The sequence below is a fragment of the Artemia sp. Qi Xiang Cuo genome, chromosome 13 (genome assembly GCF_049724085.1).
Source record: "Artemia sp. Qi Xiang Cuo chromosome 13, ASM4972408v1, whole genome shotgun sequence".
Classification (NCBI taxonomy): domain Eukaryota; kingdom Metazoa; phylum Arthropoda; class Branchiopoda; order Anostraca; family Artemiidae; genus Artemia; species Artemia sp. Qi Xiang Cuo.
In genome coordinates, this window is record NC_142806.1 from 11,148,264 (window position 1) to 11,164,127 (window position 15,864).

Below are 15,864 nucleotides of genomic sequence, written 5' to 3' on the forward strand. Positions count from 1 at the left end.
ACATAGAGAAAACAACAAAAAGTCATACAGATGACTTTCTTGGTTTTCTTCTTAAACATATATGATGCACTAAAATGTTATACAGAAGACATTATACTACTCAACTTATTGATATAAAAAACAAGAAGAAGTCACAGAGATGACTTTATGCCTCATTCTTTTTTGAGCAAACATAAATAAAGTCATACAGATGACTTTTTATACCTGCTGTTATTATAGAGCTAACATAAATAAAGTCTTACAGATGACTTTTTATACCTCATTCTGATATTAATGTATGGCCATACAAGTCATAAGGAGTCATATTAAGAAAACAATTCTTACTTCATAATATGCAAAATTATCCTAGTTAACATATTTACCACGGGTGGGCACCTTTATCTTTGTTATTTTTACTGTTGTACAATTTTTTTTAACAAAATTGTGTTCACTGCATTTATCTGTATTCAAATAGCCTATACACAAAAGTTAAACACCATTACTGCCATCTACCAAAACGGTACAAAAAGGTAAATATTCAGAAATTTAGGTTAAGTTAGGTTAGATTGGCTAGATGGCTTTTGGCTGTTTGTTTTGTAAACAATTTTCAAGACTTGTAGAAAAGGCATAAAAATGAAAAATGTGATTGAAAAACAAGTAAAATAGTGAGGATAAAGGTGCTCCCCCTGGAAAATATGTTAACTAGGGAAATTTTGCATATTATGAAGTAAGAATTGTATTCCTAGCATGTCTCCTTATGACCTAGTGTGGTCATACATTTATACCTTCATTCCAATTAATTAGAATGATAAAAAGTCATACACATGACTTTTTATGTATCCTGCTATTATAGAGCAAACATAAATAAAGTCATACAGATGGCTTTTTAAGCTCATATATATATATATATATATATATATATATATATATATATATATATATATATATATATATATATATATATATATATATATACATATACATATATATATACATATATATACATATATATATATATATATATATATATATATATATATATATATATATATATATATATATATATATATATATATATATATATATATATATACATATATATATATATATATACATATATATATATATATATATATATATATACATATATATATATATATATATATATATATATATATATATAAAAATATATAATATCCAAAAATATATAAATACATACATATATATATATATATATATATATATATATATTATATATATATATATGTATGTATTTATATATTTTTGGATATTGGAGACCAGGGGCTGAGACTTCCTCCACACGCCTGGTATTCAAGACTATACTGGCTGTACTGAGGACAATAATAAAAACATAAACTTCCGTTAATAAATTACAGTTAAATAATCGAACATAAAATATCGGGAAATCATTATTGGTTGATTATATTATTATAAAAATTATTTAAACACGACCCTACAAAACAATCACTAAATACATGACAAAATAGAAATACATGGCAAATACGACTAACATAAGCATAGAATCAACCCAAAAAATACACTAATAGTAGCGATGCTACTTGTTTTGTCAATGATAGAAGTTAAGATTACCAAAATTTTTCTATTTATCTTTTTAGCCTTTCAACTTTTTGTTTGTTAGCATATGTAGAAAATGACTTATGATAAGTCATTTTCTTGAAAATAATTCTTTGAAAATAAGTCATTTTATATATATATATATATATATATATATATATATATATATATATATATATATATATATATATATATATATATATATATATATATATATATATATATATATATATATATGTTTAATATATATATATAGTAGCCTAAATAAAGTCATACAGATGACTTTTTAATGTATCATTCTACTATAAAGCATTATGAATAAAGTCATACAGATGACTTTTTATGTATCCAGCTATTATAGAGCAAACATAAATAAAGTCATACAGATGGCTTTTTATACCTCATACTATTCTAGAGAAAACATGAATAAAGTCCTACATATGAATTTTTATACCTCCTGCCATTACATAGAGAAAACAACAAAAAGTCATACAGATGGCTTCTTATAGACTAGACCTACAGAATTTTATATATTGAGTAGCTTGAATACAGTCACACAGATAACTTATTAATATATCATTATAATGTAAAGCATAATCAATAAAGTCATACAGATGACTTTTTATGTATTCTACTATTATAGAGCAAAGATAAATAAAGTCATACAGATGACTTTTTAATATATCATTCTACTATAAAGCATTATGAATAAAGTCATATAGATGACTTTTTATGTATCCTACTATTATAAAGCAAACATAAATAGTCATACAGATGGCTTTTTATGCCTCATACTATTACAGAGCAAACATGAATGAAGTCCTACATATGACTTTTTATACCTTTCTTTTATAGAGCAGCCTAAATAAAGTCAAACAGTTGACTTTTTATGCATCATTCTTTTACAGAGCAAACATAAATAAAGTCATACAGATGACTTTTTATACCTCCTGTTATTACATAGAGAAAACAACAAAAAGTCATACAGATGACTTTCTTGGTTTTCTTCTTAAACATATATGATGCACTAAAATGTTATACAGAAGACATTATACTACTCAACTTATTGATATAAAAAACAAGAAGAAGTCACAGAGATGACTTTATGCCTCATTCTTTTTGAGCAAACATAAATAAAGTCATACAGATGACTTTTTATACCTGCTGTTATTATAGAGCTAACATAAATAAAGTCTTACAGATGACTTTTTATACCTCATTCTGATATTAATGTATGGCCATACAAGTCATAAGGAGTCATATTAAGAAAACAATTCTTACTTCATAATATGCAAAATTATCCTAGTTAACATATTTACCAGGAGTGGGCACCTTTATCTTTGCTATTTTTACTGTTGTACAATTTTTTTTAACAAAATTGTGTTCACTGCATTTATCTGTATTCAAATATCCTATACACAAAAGTTAAACACCATTACTGCCATCTACCAAAACAATACAAAAAGGTAAATATTCAGAAATTTAGGTTAAGTTAGGTTAGATTGGCTAGATGGCTTTTGGCTGTTTGTTTTATAAACAATTTTCAAGACTTGGAGAAAAGGCATAAAAATGAAAAATCTGATTGAAAAACAAGTAAAATAGTGAGGATAAAGGTGCTCCCCCTGGAAAATATGTTAACTAGGGAAATTTTGCATATTATGAAGTAAGAATTGTATTCCTAGCATGTCTCCTTATGACCTAGTGTGGTCATACATTTATACTTTCATTCCAATTAATTAGAATGATAAAAAGTCATACACATGACTTTTTATGTATCCTGCTATTATAGAGCAAACATAAATAAAGTCATACAAATGGCTTTCTAAGCTCAATATATAAATATATATATATATATATATATATATATATATATATATATATATATATATATATATATATATATATATATATATATATATATATATATATATATATATATATATATATATATATATATATATATATATATATATATATATATATATATATATATATACATATATATATACATATATATATACATATATATATATATATATATACATATATATATATATATATACATATACATATATATATATATATATATATATATATATATATATATATATATATATATATATATATATATATATATATATATATATATATATATATATATATATGTATGTATTTATATATTTTTGGATATTGGGGACCGGGGGCTGAGACTTCCTCCACACGCCTGGTATTCAAGACTATACTGGCTGTACTGATGGCAAGAATAAAAATATAAACTTCCGCTAAGAAATGAAAGTGCTAATATCAACAATAAAATATCTGGCAATCCATATTTGGTGCAGATTTTAGGATTAAAAATATTTAAAAACGACAATACAAAACTATCAATACAGAAAAGCCAAAAAATAAAGCCATGGAGAATAAAACTAACATAAGCATAAAATCAACCCAAAAAATACACTAATAGTAGCGATGTTACTTGTTTTGTCAATGATAGAAGTTAAGATTACCAAAATTTTTCTATTTATCTTTTTAGCCTTTCAACTTTTTGTTTGTTAGCATATGTAGAAAATGACTTATGATAAGTCATTTTCTTGAAAATAATTCTTTGAAAATAAGTCATTTTATATATATATATATATATATATATATATATATATATATATATATATATATATATATATATATATATATATATATATATATATATATATATATATATATATATATATATATATATATATATTTATATATATATATAGTAGCCTAAATAAAGTCATACAGATGACTTTTTAATGTATCATTCTACTATAAAGCATTATGAATAAAGTCATACAGATGACTTTTTATGTATCCAGCTATTATAGAGCAAACATAAATAAAGTCATACAGATGGCTTTTTATACCTCATACTATTCTAGAGAAAACATGAATAAAGTCCTACATATGAATTTTTATACCTCCTGCTAGTACATAGAGAAAACATCAAGAAGTCATACAGATGGCTTTTTATAGACTAGGCCTAAAGGATTTTATATATAGAGCAGCGTGAATAAAGTCATACAGATTACTTTTTAATATATCATTCTACTATAAAGCATAATGAATAAAGTCATACAGATGACTTTTTATGTATCCTGCTATAATAGAGCAAACATAAATAAAGTCATAGAGATGACTTTTTCATATATCATTCTACTATGAAGCATTATGAATGAAGTTCTACATATGAATTTTTATACCTCCTGCTAGTACACAAAGAAAACATCAAAAAGTCATACAGATGGCTTTTTATAGACTAGACCTACAGAATTTTATATATAGAGCAGCGTGAATAAAGTCATACAGATGACTTTTTAATATATCATTCTACTATAAAGCATAATGAATAAAGCCATACAGATAACTTTTTATGTATCCTGTCATTGTACAGCAAACATAAATAAAGTCATACAGTTGATTTTCTATACCTCATTCTATTATAGAAAAAACATGAAAAAAGTCCTACATATGACTTTTTATGCCTTTCTTTTATAGAGCAAACTTAAATTAAGTCATACAGATGACTTTTTATACCTCCTGCTAGTACATAGAGAAAACAACAAAAAGTCATACAGATGGCTTTTTATAGCCTAGGCCTACAGGATTTTATATATAGAGCAGCCTAAATAAAGTCATACAGATTACTTTTTAATATATCATTCTACTATGAAGCATTATGAATAAAGTCTTACAGATGAATTTTTATGTATCCTGCTATTATAGAGCAAACATAAATAAAGTCATAGAGATGACTTTTTAATATATCATTCTACTATGAAGCATTATGAAAAAAGTCATACAGATGACTTTTTATGTATCCTGCTATTATAGAGCAAACATAAATAAAGTCATACAGATGGCTTTTTATACCTCATACTATTATATAGCAAACATGAATACAGTCTTACATATGACTTTTTAATACATCATTCTATTATAAAGTGGTATGAATGAAGTCTTACATATGACTTTTTGGGTTTTCTCTTTATTATATATAATGCAATAAGATGTCATACAAAAGACATTATGCGGTCTCAATCCTTTATAAAGAAAACATTATAAAAGTCAAACAGGGGACTCAGTGTTGCCAGTAATTGAAACATAAAACCAGCCAGCGCCTTTGAAAAACATACCGATATACGCCCGAGCCTTTGAAAACCAAGACTGCCATCATGGCCAATTCCCAAATAGCTAAAATTGACCTAATTTGTGTGTTCAAAGCAATTTTTAGTGCTAAACTAAAAAATTGTCTGTGTCTGGTACGCGACAAAATGCGACAATGACCGAGAAAGTACGATAGTTGGCATCGCTGAGCTGATGAGAAGGAAACTATTAGAGAAGAAATAAAAAAAAAAAAAAAACACTGCAGCGCTGAGGTTTCATTGTTTATTTCTTTCAATTGTAAGTATTTCTGTTCATAAGAGTTTCCATCTGCTTTTAATTTGTTTGTTTTTTTTGTACTCTGAAGTTAAAATCCAAATTGAAGTTTTATCTTAGCATAGGCAGCGCTAGATCCCGAAGCCGCGCCGAAAATCGGCGGCGCGCTGCCTAAAAAAAACGGCGGCGCGCCGCCAAGCTTGCATCAGCGCGCTGACGCCGCCGCTGATTCTATCGGCGGCGGCGTCACTAATACGCCGCCGTTTTTTTTCTCTTTTTTTGTTATCGATATCGACCACCCGGCTTCAAACGTCAACCCGACGAATCTGTTTCTTAAAAATAAATACTGTCATCTTGGGCTCGCCATGTATATCGGTTCATAGGAAGGAGAAGAAGAAATTTTTCTTGAAGCAAAAATTCTATACATAAAGTTATAAGCCATATATGTGGGAACAAGACTTCTCCCAACCCACTCCTGTATGAGCTTATACATAATAATACCCATTATGACAATGATATTGAAAAGGCTAACCTATTTGCAACTCTTTTTGTTAATAAGCTAACATCAAACAATCAAAGCAATCTGTCCACAATTCCTATGAACCCTAGTTACCAACCACGCCCAGGATCCGAGTACATAACTAATCCATTTTCAATCCAGAAATTGAATAATGCAATACATCATATTAGGTCCAAAACTAGCAGCAGCTATGACAATATACACCCTGCATGGATAAAGAATCTCACACCATCATACAAACAAGAACTGCTAAATTGTTATAATCACGCTTGGGCATCGTCTAGGTTCCCCAATATATGGAAATGTTCGTCCCTCCTACCAATACTAAAGAAAAATAAACCAAAAGATAACCCTGAGTCTTATAGGCCCATAATGATTACACCTGTGATGGGGGAAATAATGGAGAAAATGATTTATCACAGACTCCTCTGGTTTGTTGAGAAAAATAACATGATCCCACACACTCAAACTGGATTCAGGAAATACCACTCCTCAACAGATGCTTTCATTTTGCTAACAAATGCAATAAATGAATCTTTCTCAAAAAATAATATCCTAGTGGCAGCTTTCCTTGATTTTGAAGGAGCATATGACAATGTGAACCACCAAATCCTTTTAAATAAACTTGCAAACCTTGGAGTACCTCCCAAGCTAGTATCCTTTATTAAATCCTTCATAGAAGTGCAAAGTTTCATTGTTTGTGTTGGTTAAGCCTCTTCAACCCAAAAGACACTATCCAAAGGCCGACCTCCGGGAGCAGTCCTCAGTTGCCTCCTATTTGCCCTATATCTCTGGGACATGAACCTTCACAACACGAATCTAAAATATGCTGATGATTTGGTGCTATGGTCATCTGGCAACACCTTTCAGATATCACAGTCAAATCTGCAAAAGTCACTTTTACAGTTTGAAAAATTCTCTCAACATTCAGATTTACCCATTGCACCCACCAAGTCAAAAATAATCCAATTTCACCGGAAGCGAAACCATGTTAATGCAAAACTAACTCTAAATAAAACAACTATTCCAGAAGATAATAATATTAATTACCTAGGTCTCATGCTTGACCAAAAACTTAATTTCCACCTCCACATTTCAAACACAATAAAAAAATGTTATAGAAAAGTAAATATACTAAAAAGACTTCTTTCCACACCCTGGGGTTGTAAGGAGAAAACCTTACTCCAGTTTTATAAATCACATATAAGACCCCATATTGGCTCTGGGCTCTTCGTCTATGGTGCATGTGCAAAGACCCAGATGCAAAAAATTGAAACAACACAAAATGATATAATACGTCTCATATTTGGTCTTAGGAAACCCACAAGCACCAATTTTCTGCTTAAGGAGAGTGGATTAACAACAATAAGGGAGAGACGTGGCTTTCTCTTGATAAAACATCTTACAAAAATTGAATCAAATAGCTCACACACAATACATTATTGGTTAAGAAATCCAGCCATGTATAGAGGTATTGCAGATGAGTATGCCAATATTCAAAAGAAGTTCCCTGTACCAGCAAAGTCTATTGCACCTACTTTCCCCCAATCCCCTCCATGGAATTGGTCATCTCCCATAATAAATACTGAATTTTCAAAATGGAATAAAGATTTAACCCCCATTGCTTTTGTTCAGAAAAAATTTGCAGAACTTAATACAATTACCTATAAAAATCACTTCCAAATATTTGTTGATGGGTCAAAAATGAATGAGAAGGTTGCAAGTGGTGTTTTCCTTCCTCACCTGAAAATTGTTATGGGCGAGAGATTATTTAATAATTTATCTATATTGTCTGCTGAGTTAAATGCCATAATCATGGCATTAGAACACCTTAAGCAAAACCAATCTTTGATTGAAAATTCGAATAATATTATCATTTATTCCGACTCTTTATCAAGCCTTGAGTTGCTGGCCTCAGCTCCTCAATATAAGTTGGACATTGACACTTATCATTGTCTCAGTATTATTGATAATCTTGCTTCAAGTGGCATAAAAACTTACTTTCAGTACATTCCTAGCCACTCTGGCATAAGTGGTAATCATCAGGTTGATGAAATAGCAAAAAATGCTATAAATATTGACCAGCCAAGTGGGAGACCAATCCCAATTAGAGATATTTACCGATGGAGGCTATCAGATATTAATTTTAATAAGATTAATCTTATCCTTTCCCCCTTTCCCAATAAGTATCTTTCTAAAATTTATCATAGAATTCGTTCTGGAACAAATGGACTAAATTTCCTTGCATTCTCATATAAGCTTTCTAATTCAAGTGGTTCAATTCCCCTGTCCCCTCTTTGCAGGCATTGTAATATGAATAATGAAACAATTGACCATTGCCTATTTGAATGTAATATGCTGACGTCTGCACAACATACCTTGCTTTCTAAACTGTTAAAATACTTCAAACACCACAAAATCCCACGATCAGCCAAGAGCCTAGCCAACTAGACCTGCACACAGAGTATAGAAATCGACATCTATCATCTTATATTTGAACTCCTAGAGTCGAAAGATCTGCTGAAAGATATCTGAATATATCTAATAAATATGAGGCAATCAAGCCAGTAGCTCTGTAGCCCACAGAGTGAAGCAAAAGGAAAAGGGCTAAATAGTGTTACTGAAAAGCCCGCCTGCTGTTAAATAGAAGAAGAAGAAGAAAAATTCTTTTCATTTTTCTTTCTAATTTTTTGGATGAAAAGAGGTAGGTAAAAGAGCAATAGGCAATTCAGGATGTTGTCATAGGCAGCGCAATCGAGATGTCTAAGTAAAGAACAATGTTGGCACAATGTATTATTTTTTTTCTTCCATACCAGGGCAATTCGTATTGAAGGAGTTGTCGTAGAAACTTCAATAAGGATTGATTGGATTGAAAATTCGAATAACTAGTGCCTTTTTCAATAGTCAAAAGTAATTGGAAGGCAGCTAACATCCCTTCCACGCCCACCCTTTCCCCAAACACATCCAATCAAAATTTTAAGATAGCCATTTTGTTCAGAGTAACTGATTTCCAGAGAGAAAATTTGTTTTTTGAGGAGGTTACTTCCCCACAACCCTTAGGGCAAGGGTTTTGTAGTTATGCCTGGAGGTATATAAGAATGATGTTGGCACAATGTATTATTTATTATTTTTCCTTTAGAACAGGGCACTTTATATCAAAGAAGTTGTCTTAGAAACTTCGAAAAGAGCTCATTCAATTAGAGATTGTATTGGCTTATGCCCTTTTTAATAGTCAAAAACGATTTGTAGCAACTAACACCCCTTCCACGCCCACCATTTCCCCAAACACATCCAATCAAAATTTTGAGATAGCCATTTTGTTTAATGTAGTTGAAAATTCTGGAAATTAGATCTTAGAGGATGACAACCACCCTCACAGCCCTGAGGGTAAGAGTTGTAATTTATGCCCTGGGGGCATATACGGTGTTTATAGAAAGCGTTGTCGTAGAAACTCAAAAAGGGATCATTAGTTTGGAAATCGAAAAGCCTAGTGCCCTTTTTAATAATCGAAAGTGATTGGAAGGCTTGACATTTTTATAGTAGAGATCGATATGGGTATAATTTATAATTTTTTTTTTGTTGTTGTTGTTTAGACCAGGGCACTTTGTATCGAAGGAGTTGTCGTAGGAACTTCGAAAAGGGCTCATTCGATTAAAAATAGAAAGGGCTGATGCCCTTTTTGGTGATCGTAAGTGATTGGAGGGGAACTAATCCCCCTCCCACGCCCCCCCCCCTAATTGCCTTTATGTTTAAAAACTAAATGTTGCCTTAAAATTAAATCGAAATGCATTGTGTTTATGCTAATTCCCAATAAGGCATCTCAGCAGTATCCCAAGAACAACTGAGGGTATTATGTTCAAACTTTCAGGGTTTCTTCTGCTCTTAAAATTTGACCAAATCAAAATAGCGTAAGTGTATCCAAGCTATCAAAGAAAGTAAACATATTTTTTTGTGAGTGTTATCAAGTTTTCCATTTCAGGTCAACTAGAGGAGGTATGAAACTAAATTAAACACTATTATTTGTGTCCAGATTTTTATAAGGGTCTATGTTGTTAAATTTTGCTGAAAATTGTTTTCCAACATACAAATAGCAGGCCAAACTATAAATTTTTACAAAAACGAAAAGATTTAAAGTATGATTTTCTTTTTCCCTGAAAAGACTATGTCAATATAAAACGAACAGAAATTAATTAAAAAAACTGTTTCCAAAAAATAAGTTTTTTCAAAAAAAAGTAAAGAACTCCATTAAAACAAAAATGAGCAAAAATAAAATCAAATAATCTACCAAGCGTAAAACTACCACAAATCAGCATCGATAAATAAATGAAACCCAAAACAAACAGAAATGACAATAAATAACCAAGTCAAACTCAAAACGAGCAGAAATAAACAGAAGTAGGGCTCAAACCCCTATGCCTTCCCCAGGACATAACATAATTTGTACTTCACAGACAAAAATACACATTAATATGCATTGTCATTTTAATATACATATACTGATATTTAGTAATCAAAATGTTAATACTATTTGATTTATTAAAGTTATAAAAGTAAGAACATTTATATTTTTTCAGTAAAGTGAAAATCATGTTGTGACCTTGGGAAGGCATAGGGTTTTGAGCCCAACTTATGTTAATTTCTGCTCGTTTTGAGTTTGACTCAGTTATTTATTGTTATTTTTTTCGTTTTGGGTTTCATTTATTTATCGATGCTGATTTGCAGTAGTTTCCGCTTGGTAGATTATCTAGAGCTAGTATAGAAATATATCTATAGAAATGAATTACGTTTTTTTGCACAGTTAGCAGAGCACACTGAAGTTGAAGTAGCCTTAAACTTTGACTTGAAACGTTATATATTGACCATTTCTTTCAGAAAAGAATGTCGGAGGGTTATTCCATGTTGATAAGAAAAGAGGGTAAAGGTGCAGTTTAGTTCCTCCTGTAGTGTAGGGCGCAGGAGCCCTATGGGGAAGGTGCAGGTTTGTTCTCCCTTGTAAAACAACTTATTTCAGCAGATACAAAGAAGAAGCCCATTTGCGGCATTCTGTGGGACCCCAAGGTCCAGTACTAGTATCAGATCCCGCGAGTGGCAGTTTATGCTCGTCAAGTTCTGGCTGTTCCGTCCACATGTGCCCCAGCTAAATGGCTTTTTAGCACGACAGGACTGATAATGACTGCAAAAAGATCAATGGCTCCAGGCAGAGTGAACAAACTGACTTTTGTTAAATCAATTGTAACTGAAGTGATGTAACCGCTGATTTAAAATTGTTGGTGTTGTTAAGCCATGGTATCTGATTTGTATACAGTGTTTTTTTGATGTTGTTATTCGTTTTTGTTTTTTTTTCACTTCCTTTAACAACATAGGTTTCCCTGGGTCTAGTGGCTAAAAATGAGAATTCTACTTTGTCTGATTGACGGTGAACATGAACACTTTCCACACAGCCCAAAAAATTCCTGTTATGTCATATTGTTCTAGTAAGTTTTTAGCCAACCATTTAAAAATCCTTACTAAAATCGAGGTTGAACGTGCCTGGTGAAGTGGAATTTTTATTATTATTTTTGATAAGAAAAATTGGTGCGCGGGGGCGCGCCCCTGGGCTAAATTATGCGGCGCGCCGCAAAAAAAATTTTGGCGCGCAGGGCGGCGCGCCGCCGCCGATACTGAATCACACATTCGCCGCCGTCATTTCGGCGTGGCGCGGCTTCGGGGACTAGGCAGCGCAATAGCAGTGCCTAAGTAAATAGCGATGTGGGCACAATTTATTTTTTTCTTTTAGACCAGGACACTTCGTATCGAAGCAGTTGTCGTAGAAATTTAAAATATGGCTCATTTGATTAGTAATTGGAAGAGCTTTTGCCATTTTTGATGGTCGAAAGTGATTGGATAGCAACTAACATTCCTTCTACGCCCACCCTTTCCCGGAACACATTCAATCAAAATTTTTAGATAGCCATTTTGTTCAACGTATTCGAAAGGTCTAAAAATTAGGTCTTTGAGGATGAACCCCCTCCCCCTGCAGAGCCTTCTCAGGACAAGGGTTGTAAGTTATGCCCTGAGGCATATAAGGTTTATAGGCTATAGAAAGGGCGGTTGTATAAACTTTGGAAGGGACTCATTGTATTGCCAATCGGAAGTTTTAGTGCGCTTTTTGAGTTTCAAGCAATGAGATTCATGATCGAAAGGGGATTGGAGGACCACCATCCCATCCCTCCCCCCACGTCCATCGTTTCCCCAATCATATCCAATCAAAATTTTGAGATAGCAACTTTGTTCTGTATAGCGTTGAAAGGTCTATTAATTATGTCTTTGGAAATTACAAATCTGTTTTTTCCCCAAATGCTTTCACCCAAAGTTATAAGATAGTTATATATGAGTTTATAATTCGGATGTGTATTCAATTAGAAATCGGAAGTCATAGCATCCTTCTTTAAAGTCGAAGGTGAACACAAAGCAACTAGTTGCCTCAAGTCTTCCCCAAATGCATCTGATAGAAATTTTAGATTGCCATTTTGTCAAAATAGTCTTAACATCAGATTACAAGGTCTTCAGGGTTGAAAGGCTATACACATATATTGAGAACAATCTCAATTCCTAACTGTCTTCAAGCTCCTGTTGACAGTCATAAATCTATGAAAACCTTTTATTTGGGGTCTCCAATGGCCTTTAAATGGCTCATAGGAACTCATAGACTACTTGAATTACCCTTATTCTATTACTATCTACCTAAGGATGCATGGATGAATGGAAGAATATCTACCAACATGTGAAATTATTTAATTTTTATTCAATACTGGAAAAAGTTTTTGCCATCTTTGCCTCTTACTCAGACTATGTGTCTTGGAGTTTTTTACAATTAGCCATGGCTCTTAACTGTTTCATCACAGTCTACCAACATCATTTTAATTCTTGATTGAACTGATTTAATTCTTAATTGGGCTTCCTCCTCCATTTTTCTGTTCCATGTTTTTGGTTGCATGTTGTCAACATGCTCATGTTTTTTTCTACTCCTGCAGCCATACTTATTTAATTTTAAAATAAGGGCTTAGGTCAATCAGTGAAAAAAATTACACTTTTACAAACGCTATTATTTACTTTGGAAATAATTGCTTAGATGAATCAGTGGAAACTATTACACCTTTTTTTTGTTTCAGGCTGTGCGATATCCTGGAACTGAGTCTCGAAGTTTCCTCCCTTGCGCTTGTGAACCATAAAGATAAGTAGCTAAATATTGTGCAGAGCCAGTACTGGTGCATAGAGCACCGAATCAACATTTAAGCTGCCATTTTATATATACAGGGACATGTAGCAAGCTTGTCACCCAACCCTGCTAAGGTGGTGTCAAACTCTTGGTCCTGTATTGCTAAGCAAACCATTAATCCACTCTGCTTCAAAAATGAACCATAGTGAATTAAAAAATGGATACTGACAAGACACATGAAAACACTGTTCTTGGTAAGGAGTATTTTTTTTATTATCGATTTATAGATATTTTGATTAAGTCTAAACTACAGTAGACTGCTGTAAAAGAAGAAATTCATGAAAATGGAAGGTTGTTGATCATCATCAACTGACTTCCCATTTTGGAATTTTGGTCTGGGATATTTTTTGTTTAAAACTATTATTTTATTATGACAGATTATTCAAATTCGTGACACACAACCATCAATTATACGGAAGGGCTCTTATAGCATCTAGATTTGATCCGTCGGCTCGATGAGCGTATCACAATTCATGGAAAATCGTCAGTCATGGAAAATCGGCACCTTGTTTTATGTATTTTTACAGTGAAAATATAACGTTTTCCAATATAATTGGCACTGTTCCATCATTTTGTTTAAAAGTTTCCCCTAAGCACGCTTTTGATACACATAATCTAAGATCATTTATAAAGCAGGTATATAAGCTCAAAATTTTTAATACGATTTGGTTCAAAACGTTCATTTTAACGGTATCGCGAACAACAAAGTCAGCCTAATTATATTTTTTCCTCCATTAAAGTTGAGCCTCGCCGCTGCTTTTACTATATCTTCTTCTTCTATGCTTCTTCTGCTGTTTATCCTACTATAAAGTAGATAGGTACACAGTGAATAAGAGAATGGGAGAGTTGAATGTAGAAAAATAAATTGAAACCATTAAAAGGACGTAGCAGAAAAACCACTAGTACAATTTAGTAGCAAAAAATTCAATCCATATCCGCCAAGCCGTTTTTCTCTACGATTAGTAATTTTCAAAATTATTGGGTAGCCCCTATCCGTGGCATATTCTAGGCCAAGCTGTTTCTATCGGCTTTTGTTACTAATAGCGCATTTTTGGTGGCAACTTATTTAACAGTGTGTCCAAGAACCACATATAATGGAAGAAATCACTCTAGAATAAGTTTATTTTGGACCTTTTGAAACGGAACGCAACCATAATTCTTTTGTCCCTACAGTTTCCATTGTTTAGTTTTTTACCCTTCATTTACTCTTATTTACACCACTGATAATAAATCCTAGTGTATTTGAACAGTCTTAAGTAAGAAAATGAGTTAAAAGAACATCTAAATCCCCCCTCAGCCTGGATAATGTTTAATTTAATGTCATTTATGACCCACTAGTAAATTTTGGGAGGGGGACGATCATTCCTATAGCTCTCACCCCCAATATACAACATGAAGCTATTGTTCAAAGCTCTTTTTTATCATTCTAGACCTGCCATCTCCTTTCATATTCAATCTTGGATCTGATGGGCAGCTTGTATCTCAAAGACAATCCTCTCTCCCTGTTGAACTACAACTGGCCAAAGAAGATCTCCCAAACGTAAAATCCAAGGTAGCAGAATCAAAATTCTCTACCATCTCAATTTGTGATTACAGGGGTAAAGAAATAATTTTAAACAGATATTTTGGTTGTAGTGGCAGTTTAAAGTATGAACAGAAATTCGTGAAGGAAGCAAATGCTATCAGAAGAGCAGCTCACAGGAATATAGTAGAGCTAATATTTATCTACCTAGAAGTGTCAACATTTGTTCTATAATATTGTAGAAAAAGTTTAGTATTTGGTTCACAAAGTACCGTTATCCATAGCGTTGGATGTCTATTGGATTTTTTTTTTACATTAACTATGTTGTAGAAACTATGGTAGCGCCTTTGTTTTTAGAATGCAGTAGACAAACTGCAAACGGGCTTGAATACTTGCATAAAAAAAGAATTATTCACGGAGACCTAAAATCCCAAAATGTTCTTGTCACTGAAGATCCCTCCATACCCGATTCTTGGCTATTTAAGCTCACTGATTTTGGTGAAAGTAGATTCGAAATTATAACATCCCTAACACATACGTCTACCCACTTTAGTTCCTGCAACAAAACAT

General features: G+C 32.0%; 1 protein-coding gene across 1 annotated transcript in view; it reads left to right on the forward strand.

Moving 5' to 3' along the window:
- Positions 1-15,386, forward strand: part of LOC148944948 (uncharacterized) — a 32,882-nt gene extending 17,496 nt beyond the window's left edge. The window contains exons 2-3 of the mRNA XM_089099359.1: positions 13,666-13,966; positions 15,203-15,386. Of these exons, the coding sequence (XP_088955485.1) occupies positions 13,666-13,725 (60 nt within the window). The 3' untranslated portion in view covers positions 13,726-13,966; positions 15,203-15,386. The remainder of the gene's footprint in view (positions 1-13,665; positions 13,967-15,202) is intronic.
- Positions 15,387-15,864: the final 478 nt, after the last annotated feature.